General features: G+C 37.8%; 1 protein-coding gene across 1 annotated transcript; it reads left to right on the top strand.

Moving 5' to 3' along the window:
* The first annotated feature begins 1,555 nt into the window (after positions 1-1,555).
* LOC126973434 (uncharacterized) lies at positions 1,556-6,577 on the top strand. The gene is made up of 3 exons (XM_050820700.1): positions 1,556-1,638; positions 2,344-2,686; positions 4,679-6,577. Exons 1-3 carry the CDS (start codon positions 1,556-1,558, stop codon positions 4,976-4,978), a joined length of 726 nt encoding a protein of 241 aa, XP_050676657.1. The 3' UTR covers positions 4,979-6,577.
* The last annotated feature ends 10,366 nt before the right edge of the window (positions 6,578-16,943 follow it).

Below are 16,943 nucleotides of genomic sequence, written 5' to 3'. Positions count from 1 at the left end.
TTACTTGTTCATGGAAACATCCGGGGATACTAGTGGAAAAACTCGATCTTAGTATAGTTTTTTAAACTCTGAAAAACGTGCAGATGTTTGCATGAACAATAATTTGACTACGTATTAGACTGATTATATGTTAATACATATAATGTTAAATCTATACACAAACAAATTTTAATTTTAAGTCTATTTTACTTTTACAGCTACACAGATATCTACAAAGTGGACACATATTCGAGATGCATTTATGAGATCCCTGAAAAATTAAAAAGAAAAAAAGCGATCTGGTGCAGGCGCAAAAACTACTAGGCCGTATGTTTATAAGAATCAGCTGTCTTTTTTATTAAAAGTTACTGAGCCCCGTATGACCTCTGATTCATCTAATGAGCCTAATAATTCTATATCTGATACATTAAGTGATTCAGCACCTTCTACTCAAAAGAAAACTAAGACTGACACATTAGATGATAAAATGTCACAATTTCTAGATTATAAATTAAATAATCAAGAACACCCACATGTATCCTTTATTAAAGGAATTTTACCATCTTTGGCATCATTCGACAATGATGAAAATTTTGAATTCCAAACGGGTATTATGCAACTGATTGAAAAAATTAAAAAGAAACGCCTTCGTAATAATTTATATGATACTTATGCAAACTATGGTGACTATCAAAACCATTTATCACAACCGACAGGATATTTTACACAAGATCCAGGTGCATCAACTTCGACTAGCAATCAAGTTATGGAACCGGCTTCATCACCAAATTCAGTCTATACTAATTTGTCTGATAGCACACAAGATTCTTTTAATTTTGACAATATATAATTTAAAGATGTCTTTACTTATAAAACGTGTAACTCTAAAATAAATCTCTAAATAAATAAATGTATAAATTAATAAAGAATTTTCATTTTATTTACTTACCTTAAAGTTATCACTAGTCTTTCTTCGGCACTTATACAATTTCTGAAATGTGTGTTTTCTCTTCTAAGATTGTCTGCAAGTCGTACCAGTAGGCTATCAAAGGTGGTGACAGTCATTCTTAAATACTCATAAAACTTTCCATCATCACTTTTTAATTCTTCTATATAACTCTGACATAATCCTAATGGAATTCTTTTCATTAACATTGGATGTACCCAGTACTTTCTTTTCATTGCTTGCTTCATTTTCCTTCTTTTCAAAAAGAAATACATTATTAAAATTTCATCTTCGTCCATTGAACTCAGGAGAGTAAACGCACTAGTAATCACCAAGCGAACGCAGAGGCGACTAGATTTGTAGCTTGCTGATGATGCGAGCGATCTGAGCGATCCAATGGGAACAGCTAGATACGACAGTCGCTAAACGATAAAAAATGTTGACGACAAACAATCGTTATAATGGGAACAGGTAGAGACGACAGTCTTCGAACGATAAATTAGTCGTTACGACATAGTGGGAACGCGCCCTTACTGTAACTACACCTATAATGGTGCAAAGGACGCTGAAGCAGTGGAAGCGTTCCTGTCAGCGGTAAATATTTTTAAACGTTCGGCTGATATCGGCGAAATGACTGCACTCAGTGAACTGCCCATTTTACTGAAGGGTGAAGCTGGTGTTTGGTGGTTAGGGGTCAAGAACGACGTGACTTCGTGGGCTGACTTCGAAACACGATTGCGAGATAATTTTGCTCCTGTTCGCGAAGCCTACCTGACTTTCATCGACATCACACAAGAAAAACAACTCCCAGGCACTTCTACCGAAGAATTTGTGCGTCGCAAGCGGCTGTTGTTTTCCCAACTTCCCAGGGCCCAGCCCATTGACCAGCTGGACATGGTGTATGGGCTATTACGCCTGGACATCAGGGAAAAAGTTATTCGTGCGGAAGTTAAGGACTTCAAGGAACTTCTAAAGGCGGCCCAAGCAGCGGAGCAGGTCCTGAAGGAAAAAGACCACGCTGGAATGTCGACTACTACGAACGAGTTTCTACCAGCCAAGGAATCAGGGCCAACGCCAGTACGGAAAGGCCATTGTAGGTATTGCAAAAACTACGGTCACACCACCGAGACTTGCAAGAAGTTATAAGCACGCAAGGATCATCCCCAGAAAATCACTAAATCCAACACTGTTGAGGCAGTCACGCAGTTTCCGTCCCCGTCCTCTGCAAAATTTAAATGTTATGGCTGCGGTACACTAGGCGTTATAAGAAGTAATTGCCCGACGTGCAACGCAAACAAAGTTCAGCGCCCCGCGGCGGACGTCGGATGTTGCTCAGTTGCTGCTACTACAGATTCGAGGGATAGACCCGTCATCTATGTCGACGTTGGCGGAGTAGCTACTGTTGCTTATTTGGATAGCTGCGCCAAATCAAGTATTGCCTCGTACTCACTATATTGCGAGTTACGGAAGAAAGGCTTTGCCTTCAAGGAGTTAAGAGTGAGCATCACCATGGCTGATGGCGTTCAGAGACCGCAAACCGTACTAGTTACCCAGGCACCAGTCAAGACCAGTGACCATACTGTTCCCACCACTTTCCTGGTCCTGCCCGGGTCACGCCACAACAGGACCCTGCTTGGAGTTGGTTTTATAGAAGACGCTCATATAGTCCTTAACCTCCCACAATATACTTGGTTCTTCATTGAGGATCCATTTGATGAATTCGAACTGTATGAAGAAAGTTTTGTGAAGTTCGGGGAAGGAGTAGCTTTCATGGCCGCAGAAAGTGCCTACTCTCTATCACCTTCGCTGCCTGAAGTAAGCAACACAGCAGCCAGCTTTGAACGTCCCTATGGTCCGTTGAAGAGGATCGCCATGTCTACGCCTCCTCCTTGCAAGAAGCGTAATAACGACATACCGCTCAACTAATCCCCTATCCTAGACGCGCTATATGAAGACGCTAGGATGAGCCTCCAAAGCTATGAAGTGGACTCAACTGAATGTGATGATGATCTCTTCCCGTCCACATCCATATTATCTATTGAGGTCAGAGAGCTGGAACTATTCTTAGGAGAAAACCAGGAAGTGTTCACACTTAATGGAAATCCCGTGAAGAACTTCGAACACTCCATCGACACCGGTTCAGTACCACCATACCGCCTGTCACCTGTAAAGGCTGAAGTACTCAAGAAAGAGATCGAGAAGATGTTGGTTGAGAATGTGATCGAGCCCTGCTCGTCGCCATGGGCAGCACCTGTAGTCATGATTCCTAAGAAGGACGGAAGCATCAGAGTCTGTGTAGACTACCGACAGCTTAACGCAGTCACGACCCCTGATCCATATCCACTGCCCAGAATTGACGACTTGCTCCATAACGCCAAACCGTTGCCATACATGAGCACTATAGACCTTCGCGCTGGTTACTGGCAGATAAGCGTTAAGAAGGAACACCGGGACAAAACTGGTTTCGTCACACCATTCGGGATGTACAGATTCCTCAGAATGCCTTTTGGGTTACGTAACGCCCCGGCCACCTTTCAACGTATGATGGACCGATTCCGAATATCGCTTAGCCACATCAAGATGATGGTATACCAAGATGACTTGATTGTCATGTCCGCTACCTTTGCACAGCACCTCAAGGATTTGCAAGATGTCTTCAATCAATTAACAGAGTATAACCTGACAGCAAACCGAGAGAAGTGTAACTTTTGCTGTCAAAAGGTGAAATATTTAGGCCACTTCATCACTGCTGAGGGACTGCAGCCTGATCCTGAAAAAGTCAATGCCATACTGGGTATGCCCCCGCCGCGAAACCTGAAACATTTGTTATCCTTTGTCCAGATGTGTTCCTGGTATAGAAGGTTTATACCTGGTTTTGCAAAAGTAGCCGAACCCCTGACGCGCTTGACCAAAAAGAACGATGCCTGGAAATGGGAAGAAGACCAGGCTAATGCCTTTGCAAAACTCCGTGAATGCTTGACGTCTACACCGGTGCTTGCACAAGCCGACGAAACCAAGCCGTACACCATCAAAACTGATGCCAGCAGTTACGCACTCGGAGCCGTTCTGGTCCAGGGGGAGGGAGAGACAGAGCACCCTGTCGAGTACGCCAGTCGACTCCTGACCAAGCCTGAGCGAAATTACTCCACGACGGAACGAGAGGCACTGGCAGTTGTGTCGGCAGTTACCAAATTTCGGGGCTACATTGAAGGAGGCAAGATAACCGTTTTGACCGACCACCAAGCCCTTAAGTGGCTTATGTCCTTGAAATCCCCAACAGGGCGATTGGCTAGATGGGCCCTATTGCTGCAGCCCTACGATATCACTATCAAGTATATTCCTGGTAGGACGAATGTCGTCGCGGACTCCTTGTCCCGCCCTAGCTGCGAACCTGCAACAGAAGATGACTGTGGACTCTGCACTGTAGTAGTAGACATGCCTGTGAGAAGCAAGGAAGTGATAAGGACGGACCAGCGTAAGGATGAGAATATTCTAAAGATAGCCAGTAGCTTAGAGAATAATGACGAAGAAAATGCTAGATACTGGAGTAGAAAGGGTTATCATATGGATAATGGACTGTTGTATCGCTATAACCCGCACTCTGACGCCGAAACTAGTCAATTGGTGATCCCGAAACAGGAGCACTCTAGCATCATCCACGCTTACCATAATGAAGCAACTGCTAGACATTATGGCGCGGACAAAACCTTTGAACGCATAGCGAAGCGTTACTTCTGGAAAGGGATGAGGAAGGATAAAGAAGCATACGTCCGTAATTGCATTTATTGCCAACGCTACAAGGCATCAAATCAGAAGCCCGCTGGTTTGCTTCAGACTACTGCTCAGAATCAGCGCTTTGAAGTAGTAGCCTTCGATTTATTCGGACCCTTGCCTCGAACCGCTGCTAACCAGAACTGGATCTTGATTATTGAGGATGTTGCAACTCGTTGGGTGGAATTGTTTGCCCTAGAACGAGCCACTGCAGAAGAGTGTGCCAAAATCCTCCTTGACGAAGTAGTATTGAGATATGGCACACCAAGAAGATTTGCTTAGGTATCCAACACGGATTCACTCCCGTCTATCACCCACAAAAGAATCCTGTTGAAAGACGGAATCGCGACCTGAAGATGCAACTAGCCATCTTGGTAAAGGATAGTCATACGATATGGGCAGAGAAGCTGCCAAGTATCCGTTTCGCAATGAATACAGCGACATCATGCTCCACTGGCTATACACCTGCATACCTCACGTTCGGACGCGAATAACGAACGCCAGATGATGTCCACCACGATCTTCGAAAGATTGTGGAGAACGAAAACTTCATCAAAGAAATCACTCCTCGCCTGCTTATGATGGCTGATACATTGCTCAAGGCGCGAGAAATACAAGACGCAAAAGAAGAAAAACGAAAGGACTATGTCGATCAGAAGAGACAAGCTTGTCCAGACTATCAACCCGGAGACCTAGTGTTGGTAACTACCCATGCACTGAGTAAATCCAGTCAAGGATTTAGCTCCAAACTGGCCCCGCGGCGCGATGGTCCTTACCTGATCGTGCGACGACACGGCCCCAGCTCATTTGAAGTCGCAAGCACTGAGACAAATACACCCGTTGGTGCATCGGCTTTGGTTCCTTTCCGAGCAGGAGACACTGAAGTCCCTGAACCCACATTGCCGATACGCAAAAGAGGAAGGCCAAATAAGCAGGGTGCTGTAAAGAAGGCTGTGCCTAGCCCTCGTGGTAGACCACGTAAAGAACGATCAAGAACGAATAGATGATTTAGTCCTGTCTCTCTCTCGTCGGGTCGACTTCGTGGACAGAGGGGGAGATCTGTAACACAATATGGATAACATAACATAGTTACGGCCTACCTGCACCTTGATGGCGCTACGAGTCCTGCTGCCACCTCACCGTGCATACAACTATCAGCATGAGCGATATTTACTCCCGACGCCGCTAGATAACTCTGCCGTCAAGTTAGTCGTCGCTAACGTTTGTTTGTCGAGAATAGGGACCTCTGGACCGCCTCAAATGTTATAGGTATCCAGAATAGGAACTAGTATGAGCACGCTACCCGCTTCCACCACTGTTGGGACGGCCTAGTGTCTTTTGCTAGTTTAGTAATACATTGCTGACCCTGAGTACTTCCACCCCCCGTTGGGATACTCAGAGCCAGCAGTGTGCACTGCTCAGAATTGTATTGCATAATTTAAACGTATTCTTACGGAAATATAAGTCTTCTCACTATCTCGCCCCCGCCTCTCAGTTATAACATTGAAATATTTACCTACGGTTCTGACGTAAAACAACTGCGAAATGGCCAACGAAATTCTTATTTCTTCGAGAGACTTCAAAAGGCTGAAAAACAATAAAAAGTCGCCAAAGGAGAGAATAACATATGCATATATCGAAACAAGGCTACAGACATTGGAGGAGATTTTTCAGGAATTCAAGGTAGGCCACAAAAAGTTAATTTCCACGGTACCACAGAGCAGTAAAGAAACAATGACATATTTTACATTTGATACATATGATTCTTTTCAAGAAAAATACAATACATATAAAAGTTGCTCAAATCTGCCCTGTCAACTGCCAAACCACGGAGTTCATATGCGTTAACACCTGAGACAGTGAAAATGTCAAATATACCACTTCCGCGAATACAGTTACCTATATTTAGTGGTAAATATGAAGAATGGCAGAGTTTCTATGACATGTTTGTTTCATTGATACACAGTAATTCAAATCTTTCTTGTGTGCAAAAGCTACATTACTTAAAAGCTAATTTAACTGGTGAACCAAAGACATTATTACGCAATTTTGCTATTACAGAACAAAATTATGAGGATGCTTGGAAACAATTGGTGAAACGGTACAACAACAAAAGATACAATGCTAACGCTATGCTTAAAACTTTATTTACACAAAAGACTATCACAACTGCATTAGCATATGCGTTAGAGCAATTGCTTGATACCACTACGTCATGCTTACATTCACTACAGAACATAGGAGTTGATACGAAATCATCTCCGTTTACCTTGTTGTATCTAAATAAGACACAGAATCACATAAGCTAACTGAACAACTGTTAAGTTCGACAACTGATCTACCAATGTGGGCACAACTGACTGAATTCTTAGAAAGTAGATTCCGCAGCATTGAAATGATTGATCCTTGCAAACAATCTGTGAAATCTTCAGTTGTTAACAAGGTGAACCAGTTTTCAAAACGATAAGTCTTTTCATACCGCATACCACAGATTACCAAATCCTCAACAGCAGGTACTTGCGCTTTATGTAACGGTTCACATTACATATATCACTGCCAAAAGTTTATCCAAAAACCAAAACAAGAGAGAATCGATTTCGTACAACACAAACGACTGTGTTTTAACTGTATGTGTCCAAATCATATAGTGAACAAATTTCGTCAAATCACAAGCTGTAGAAGGTGTGGCAAGAAACATCACACGATGTTACACATTGAGAAAGACGGGTCAATACACAAACAGGATAATAATAGTGAAGGAAAACTACATAGTGAAACGAGAGTAATCAACTTTTCGCAAGGATTACAAAGCCATAATGTACTGTTAGCTACAGCTGTTATTAACGCACACGCAACTAATGGAGAACAATACGTCATACGGGCGCTATTAGACCAAGGCTCACAAGCTTCTTTTATAAGTGAATGAACTGTACAGCTCTTTAATCTTAAGCGATCGCCAATAAATGGTGTGGTGTCAGGCTTAAAAGATGGGCAAACAAGAATAAAATATTCAGTTTCATTAATTCTTAAATCACGTTATAATCCAACTGTTAAATTTTGTATAAACGCGTACGTATTAGGAATACTTACATCATTGCTTCCAGGAGATCAACTAGGTGCTTCTGAATAATGGGTAGAGTTGAAACAATTGCAGTTAGCTGACACAGGTTATGCAACACCAGGCAAAATAGATATTCTTTTAAGCGCAGACGTATACAGTGAGATTTTACACAACAAAATGATGAAACGCCCGAGGGCAACATAGTAGAGCAAGAGCTCACGACGGCCATACCTTCATTATTTTATAAAAGTTGAAATTTTCTCTGTACATGTCTCCTATACAGGTAAGAACGACCAGCGACTATAGAGTTTGGGTTGTGGTTACCTGGGCAGGTAACAGGTAGTAAAGGTGTATAAAATAGTACTTAAAATTTATTAGAATTACTTTTTACTTTGAACAAATAGCTTTTATTAGATCGGGCATTCGAGGAGGTGTATCTCAATGTAGCAATCGTTATGCCGGATAACAAATAAATGCGAGAATATGATAAAGACACACCAAACTTATTGTTAACTTATTTTGATGCTAATAACCTTTACAGATGGGCTATGTCTCAATTCCTTCCTACAGGAGGTTTTGAGTGGGTAGGTGTCACAACGAATTTCGATGTCCCTGATGATTTTCAATATGGTTTTATTTTTGAAGTAGATCTAGAATATCCTATTGAACTGCACGATTTACATTCTGACCTACCCTTATGCCCTGAGAATATATGTTTTGGTAATACAAAATACATGAAATTAGTTCCAAATAAAAGTAAATATGTCATTCACTATAGAAATTTAAAGCAATGCCTGACAATGGGTTTTTAAATTACAAAAAGTTCATAGAATATTAAAATTCAAACAAAGCTCATGGTTGTAATATTATATAGATTTAAATAAAAACATGCGTAAACTAGCCACATGTGATTTCGAAAAAGATTTTTATAAATTAATGAATAACTCAGTGTTTGAAAAAACAATGGAAAGTATTGAAAAAAGAGTAAATGTAAAATTATTGAGTCATTGGCGAAAATCAGGGTAAAATTCTAGGTGCACAAGATTTCATTTTTGACGACCCATATAGCCGAATGGTTAGTGACCCTAACTTCTAAGCTAGAGGTCCCGGGTTCGAATCCCGGTAGGTGCAATCATTTATATGATGAATATGGATGTTTGTTTCCGAGTCATGGATGTTTATATGTATTTATTTATGTTTACGTAAGTATATTGTATTAAATATATCGTTGTCTTGTACCTATAGTACAGGCTATGCCTAGTTTGGGGCAAGATAATTTGTGTAAAAGTGTGTCAATATTATATTATATTAATTGCATAGTTTATCATTTGTAATGATAATTTGGTTGCAGTTCAATTACGAAAGACCATTAAAAGAAAAATTGTTACATAATAATCCTATTTAATTGGGATTTTGTATATGGAACCCTGATGTACGACTCATTATAACTATATGTTAAAAAAGTTTCAAAACAAATTAAAATTATTGTATTCAGATACTCATACTTTAATATATCAAATTTTAACAGAGATATAAAACCTGATTTACATTTGCGTTTGGATACCTCTGACTATACAGAAAAAAATATATTTCGCTATCCAAAACTCAATAAAAAGAAGTTAGGCTATTTTAAAGATGAAAACAATGGTAACATATTTAATGAATTTGTATGACTTAGATCTAAAATGTATTAGATGTTGTGGGAAAATTCACAGCTAAAACTGAGGGGGTTTGTAAAAGTGTTACTATATATATATGTATATATAGGTATATGAAAATGGAAAATTATAAGACTTGCTTATTTGAAAATAAGAACGAATATTGTTCAATGCTTAGATTTAAGTCAATAAAGCATAATATTTTTAATCAAAGAATAAATAAATCTAGTCTGTCATTTAATGATACCAAACGGTACATTTTAGCAAGTAATATTGATACCTTAGCTTGGGGTCATCATAAAGTAGAATAAATATTATATTAAATTTTAAGAATAAATTATTATAGTTTTAAAAAACCAAATAAAAGATTATTGTATTTAGATGTATAAGTTGCGGAGTAAAACATGATGTACTGTATATTGTTTTAATTATAGATTTTTCTGTTTAAATAAATGGTGGTTAAACAAAAAAATTGTTTCAATACTACACTAAACCTTAAGACACATAGACGTAGTAGATAATGCATCATTTCAATCATCCATTCACTGCAATAGTTGATAATCCAAGTGGATGTGGAAGATCAGTATTCGTAAATCTTATATATAAAATTCTCGTGTCACAATGTTCGTTCCCGTACTCCTCCGAAATGGCTTGACCGATTCTCATGAAATTTTGTGAGCATATTCAGTAGGTCTGAGAATCGGCCAACATCTATTTCCATACCCCTAAATGTTAAGGGTGGTCCACACGAATTTTTTTTTTTAATTTTTTTGACATTTTTTTTTAAATCTGTTTGATTATGCATATATGTTTGATTATGCATATATATATATATATATATATATATAAAATACATACAACTTAAAATTTTCACCCATCTACGATCAACAGTTACTTTTGTACGCGATTTTAATATAGGCAATACAACGTTTGCTGGGTCAGCTAGTAATCTTATATAATTTTTCAATGATATCTGTGATACAAATTTTACCCAAATAACCCGGTGCTCTGATGAAATGCAGCCTTTATATAATGTCAACCACATTAATTATCTTCAAGGTTTACCTGATTTATATATGTTTGACGGAAAAAATCCTCAAATTGTAATAATTGATGACCTGATGAGGGAATCAGATGGTCGTATTGTTGATATATTCACGAAAGGAAGTAATCATAGAAATGTAATTGTGTTTTATTTATCTCAAAATTTGTTTCATAAAGGTAAAGGGCAAAGAGATATATCACTCAACTCAAGTTATATAATATATTTCAAAAAATTTCGAGATAAAACCCAACTTCGATACTTATCTCGTCAAGTATGACCTGAAAATTCGAAATATTTGGAAGATTCTTACAGAGATGCTACCAATGAAGTTCATGGTTATTTAATGATTGATTTGAAATAAGAAACAAATGAATTGTGTCGCGTTAAGACAAAGATATTTCCAACCGATGGACATTGCACTGTTTATGGGTTTATGGGTAACAAAGGGTTTAAATATAGTAAGAATCAGGAAATTTCGTCAGTAATAAATGATTCATAGAAGTTTGAAGACGCATAAAGATTTGTTAATTGCTCTACGTAAATTGAAACGAAAATATCAAAAAGCTTTATTAAAATAAAGAGAAAGAAAGAAAGAGAAGAACAAAGAGAAATAAATTACATTTGTGAATGTATTCATAACGTACTGCAGGGTTGTTGAATTTGGCGTTGAATTCGTAAGAAAAGGTACGAATAAAATTAGAAAAAATATAATTGTACAAAAAGGATTGTATTTCTACCGATAATTTTGGTTATTTTAAGGTAGTAGGTATAAAAAAATGTTCGCGGAAGACAATACGTAATAACAAAACATACAATGGAGCCGCTTCGGCCAACAGGAAAGCCTGTCCCTGACGCTAAGTTACATGATTTGAAAAGCATGCTACACCTGATTCCGCAAGACTCACGCAATTTCTATTTGACTATTTGTGGCTACTGCGTAAGAGCATAAAATAAAAATATTAATCTTCATTTAAAAATTGTTTTTTATTAATTGCGTTTACTGTTGGTCGACTAGAAGAAAGAGGTTTTTTAGTTTCGTTTTTGATTAATAATTACAACTGTTATATTAAAATTGACACCTTTACTCCAAAGTACGTATCTACTGATACACTATTGTTTGTAAAAGTATTCTTCTGTTTCTAATGAAGCAGCAGTTTATCTCACGAGGTATCTATTTATAAGGAACTTTTAATTTTTCAACCGACGAGAAAGTGCGTTTTCAGACCCTCATAGAAAAGTACAAGGCTATTTTATTTAATAAAAAACAGATCATACTAGCAATATAATAAAAAATAAAACATAGACTTACGCAATTTACGCGGAATTTAGTGCCGGTGGCCACCAGCCAAGAACAATGAGCCAGTTAAAGTTTGATAACATGAAAAGAAATGAACGTAAAGTAATGTCAAATTTTCCTTAGAATGTTTCTTACTGCATATTATTATTGTTCAAGAAGAAGAAAATATTTTAGGATGCTAGTAAGGAAAGACAAGGGAGAATAAGAACTGGAGGTGGGCCACTACCAGCTCCTACACAGCCAGAAACTAATTGGTTTAGGTCAGTGATGTCCATATCCATTGAAGGCCTGCCAAGTGTTGTGGATGATGATGTGATGGAAAGTGCAGACACGACAGTTGTTATAAATACTACTGAAGGTTTCAGCAGTTTGAGAAGAATCCCAAAAATATTTAAAACACAGCAGCATCAAGTAACAATGCCACTGTCAACGACGCAGCCGCGGACAAAAGACCGCAAAAGCGAAACTTTCCGGTCCTTTGCAATTTATATAATTTTTCATACGCAAGTATAATTGCTTCAAAAAATCTCGCTGCCACGGCACTCAGCTATTCGATGACATTAAATAAAGTTTGATTTAAAAATGTAGTATCTGTTTCCGTAAAGAGTCATCCTAATTTAATTAAGTTACATTGGGACAGTTACAAAAATAGGTAAATTCCGATTTTTATTGATTTCTACCTAACGCAGCGACATTTCTTTACTGGCAACATATGCTAAGACGCCATGTTAATTACCCGCCATACCTTCAGTATACGTCAGTCACTAACATTAGCCGGCCGTGAAGTGTCAACTTTTTTGAGACGAGTGTTTCGCACCATTTTGTCTTTCGGATTAACTCCAACCACGACTTCTCAGCTACCTGGGATACGATAGGAGACACATTTTTGGAAAAAGTTAGTGCATCTCAATCTGTGATGAAAACATATATTTTATTTACACGAAAGTAAATGAACTGATCTATGATACCAACGATTAACAAATGTACACAACAATAAAATTTTGAATTAACACAAAATAATCTAGTCCGTTTTAAATAAATGTAATTATTGTAATAAAAATTATAGTAGCAACACTACTTGTAATCTGTAGCATAAAACTGACAGCTTTTATTTCGGTGTGTCGCTACCACGTGTGTGAGGGTTTATTAAACATACAGTTTTTTTAATAAAAAGGCACTTTTATTTCATCAGTAATAATAATTTTTCCGTCAAATTTAATTTGTATTCTGATTATAACTTATAGCAGGGTTAGAGTCTAGGTTTAAAAGCTCTTAAAAGTTTTACCGAATAAAGCAACCCACGTATATGTTTTTTTTTTTTCAGTTTCATCATGCCTCGTACCTATATTCGAAAAAAAATTAAAGCGTACACGCCAGATGATCTGGCCCAGGCTGTCGATGAAGTGAAAAATGGTGAACTCACAATATACAGTCCAGTGAAAATACACGGTATTAACAATACTACCATTTTTGATAGGTTAAAAATCAATACTAAGCCTAATACAGGTAGACCAACAAGAGGAAGAGAAATGATTGGCAGATGCTGTTAAAATTTTGGAAAAATGGAGGTTTAGACTATCGACACGTGAAATCCTAGATATTGTTGGTAAGCTTAATAATATTTAAACACCGTTTAGGAACTACATCCTAAGGCCCGACTGATTTATAAATTTTCGGCTACGTAATCGACATTTTATAATAAAAGCGTGTATGAATACGTGCGAAAAAACTGACCGATCCATTTGTCATCTCCGAGTACTATTACTTATTAAAACAATCTTTTTAAATTCATCATTCATTCTATCAATTCAAAGATTTTTTTGAATGTCCCCACTTAATTTGGAATGTTGGTAGAACACATGGAGTGTTTAGATCCAACTAAAATTGATGGGAGAAATTAATGAGCCATGCTCAAGAACAACACGCGGAACCGTAAAAGAAAACATGACAATTTTAACAGGTGTAAGTGCCTGTGGCAATAAGTTACCACCTCTGCTAAGTTAGAAAGGCAAGTATGTGTGGGATCAGTGGATGGTCGAAAAAGAAGACTATGGTTTCGAAACTTTTTATGCGGCAAGCGCCAAAGACTGGATGAAGACATATTCCACAATTATATGGATAAAATATTGATCCCAAGTCTACGTGAAGGACATAATATATGATGACCATTCTACTTATGTCGATATTCGTGTCGTCGAGTTAGCTATAGCTACGATATACGCTATAGGATACGAAAAAATCTTACAATTTAAAAAGTTAAAATAATGTTACTGAGTGACTCGAGGACCTAGTTGAGACGGATGTGTTACAGAACGCTCCGTTCTATTTTAATAATAATTATGCAAATAGTCTGTTTCTTAAATAGTGTCTTATATAAAGACGTGTTGACATTTTAAAGGTGTAATAATTAAAATACATACTGGTGTACATTAATATAGCTCACTTAAAATCTGTTGTTCGGTTTTCATAGAAATATCAATCTTTACAGATTCCGAAGGCAACATCTCAATAAAAAACATAGAAGTGAAAATTTGTATGTTTGACACATGAATATACTATTATATTGGCAGAAACTTAGGTGCATGGAGGCATTTCTGATAACGAATATATAGATGAGCGATACCGTGTTTTAGGTGTGATAGGGATCGCGCGGGCAGCGGACGGTGGGACCTACCTGTGACGGACTCACACACGTTTGCCAGCACCCGGTGCGCCTCATGTCGCCTCGCCTCTTGTTGACCACATCCTGCTTGAACTACGAACTCGTAATTTTTGTTGCGTAATTAGTGCTTCTTACATTCCACCGAATATATATAAACACCTCTTTGCACACTTAGTTGATCCAGCCACGTACATGCTGACTCCGCCTTTTGCACAGAATAACTTGAATCCAGTTGTGTTTTTCTCGGTCGAAATGGCAACGTAACATTCTATTATGCGATGTTGTCAAATGTATTCGTCGATAGCACCTATACTCGACAAATATTTTTTCAACAATTTCATGCAATTATGGATCCGTAACGGCTAAATTTTTTAAATTCACGAAGACTTCTTGGCTCTGAATATATTTCAATAATCAATTACTTGTGTCGATCCATTTTTATACTCGTACTTCTTAGTAATACTTGTTTGATCCGAATAGGTATTATAATTATAGGTATATATAATAATTATGAATTTATTATAATTACTCTGAATATTTTATATTCGCAATGCTCCATACATTGTAAGTTCGGCCTCGGTTGTAACGGTGGAGGCACGGCGGATCATCGTACACCGCGGCCTCGGCCTCGATTAGCTTCAATAAAAACAGCATGTATTTAATTATTGTTGCAACAATTTTTGAAGGGCAAGTAAAGAAGTTCTTTAGAATCATTGTTTTTTGTAAGTCGATGAAACGAAAAAGCGAGACGATAGAGGCGCCGTTCCCAGCTATATCAAAGGTTTTCTAGGGTGCAGAGAACAAATTTGGGAATATTTTTGTAATCCAAGATGGCCGCCGTGCAAAATTATGGTTTCAACAATATGGATATCATATCCGAGGTTCTCGAGAGTGCTGAGAACGAATTTGGGATCATTTTTGAGATCCAAGATGGCTGCCGTGCAAAATTATGATTATAACAATATGGATATCGTATCCGAGGTTCTCGAGAGTGCTGAGAACGAATTTGGGATCATTTTTGAAACCCAAGATGGCCGCCGTCCAAAATTATGATTTCAACAATGTGGATATCGTATCCGAGGTTCTCGAGGGTGCAGAGAACGAATTTGGGATCATTTTTGAAATCCAAGATGGCCGCCGTGCAAAATTATGATTTGAACAATATGGATATCGTATCCGAGGTTCTCGAGGGTGCAGAGTACGAATTTATGATCATTTTTTTCAATCCAAGATGACTGCGTTGAAAAATTATTTTAGGGCTATACGTATGCGTGGTGGTTATAATGATAACCCTAATGCCAAACAACATATAGGCTTAAAAATCTTTCGGAAATTGTAGTGCCACATGGAACTAAAATCATTGAAATCGTAAATTTCCGCGGCGGCCATATTGGATTTTAAAAATTATGACAAATTCGTTCTCCGCGCCCTCGAGAACCTCGGATTCGATATCAATATTGTTGACATCATAAATTTTCGCGGCGGTCATCTTGGATAAAAAAAAAAAATACAAAATGGCGCGTAACGGAAAATCGTGACGATTTGCAATAAAATTTCTTTCATACGTCGATAAAGAAGTTTCACTTCAAAAACATACCAGCATATTCAGAACCTCCCCCTTTTTTGAAGTCGTTTATAAAGAGTGGCCGTTAATGTTCTCACGAGCTTTATCCGAACATATAGTAAATTCAGTAATTTAAAAGAAATATTTATAGTGGCTATGCAAAGCCCTTAGTTGATAGAATGACACTGACGCGGCGGGAAACGTTTGTGGTCATAAACGACCACATTGAAACTGCTTCATTTCGCTTGGGCCTACTCACGTTCTAAGCGTTATTATTCTAAGTCGTAGGGCATATGTAGGCACGGACATTTAATTCCGGGATTTGTTCTATTAAAAAATATTTCTATATTTTTGTTAGAACTCAGACAACAAAAAATGCATAAGACTGCATTGAATTTAATATTGTGTTATAATATAAGAAAAACAATTGTTTATCAATTTAAGTGTTATATTTTAAGTAACAATGCTTTCCGATGTAACCGTTTCCTTATTGAAATAGATAAATAAATTTTCTTATAATTAATACCACTGCACCAACACTCCGATCGTGAAAAATTATAAGCTGTTTCATTATTTTTTAATGAAAATGTTGGATAAATAACAGTGAAATAGCTGAAGTTTTACTATTTTAAGGTTGATTAGATATTATGAAAAGCCCCTTTCCTCTAGCACCTACTTACATTTATGAGATGATTATGAATGACTCTTTGCGAGTTACCATTGTCTTTTTTCTATTGTAAACATCGACACTATAGTAATTACTTTATTACTTTTTGAAAACGAAAGGGGCGAGGGGCGGAATCAAAAAACACAGTTTGCACGTACCTCATATTTATGTTATTAATCACATAATGGACTATCAAAAGAAAAAACGTAGTGAAAATTCGAGTTCTGTAGAAAAGTCTGTACATAGGGGAAGGGGGGCATGACGGGGACGCGAGGTAAGACGGGGTCACGCAC

This window comes from Leptidea sinapis, chromosome 2, assembly GCF_905404315.1.
Source record: "Leptidea sinapis chromosome 2, ilLepSina1.1, whole genome shotgun sequence".
In the NCBI taxonomy this organism is placed as follows: domain Eukaryota; kingdom Metazoa; phylum Arthropoda; class Insecta; order Lepidoptera; family Pieridae; genus Leptidea; species Leptidea sinapis.
This window is presented reverse-complemented; position numbering and strand designations above follow the sequence as displayed.

What these genes read in the sequence shown, in the direction of transcription:
- LOC126973434 (XM_050820700.1), top strand. Translation starts at nt 1,556, where the DNA reads ATGACTGCACTCAGTGAACTGCCCATTTTACTGAAGGGTGAAGCTGGT. An exon ending in GTCAAGAACGACGTGACTTC is followed by an intron (nt 1,639 to 2,343) that starts GTGGGCTGACTT and finishes TTATTTGGATAG; the next exon opens with CTGCGCCAAATCAAGTATTG. An exon ending in TTGTGAAGTTCGGGGAAGGA is followed by an intron (nt 2,687 to 4,678) that starts GTAGCTTTCATG and finishes GGGATGAGGAAG; the next exon opens with GATAAAGAAGCATACGTCCG.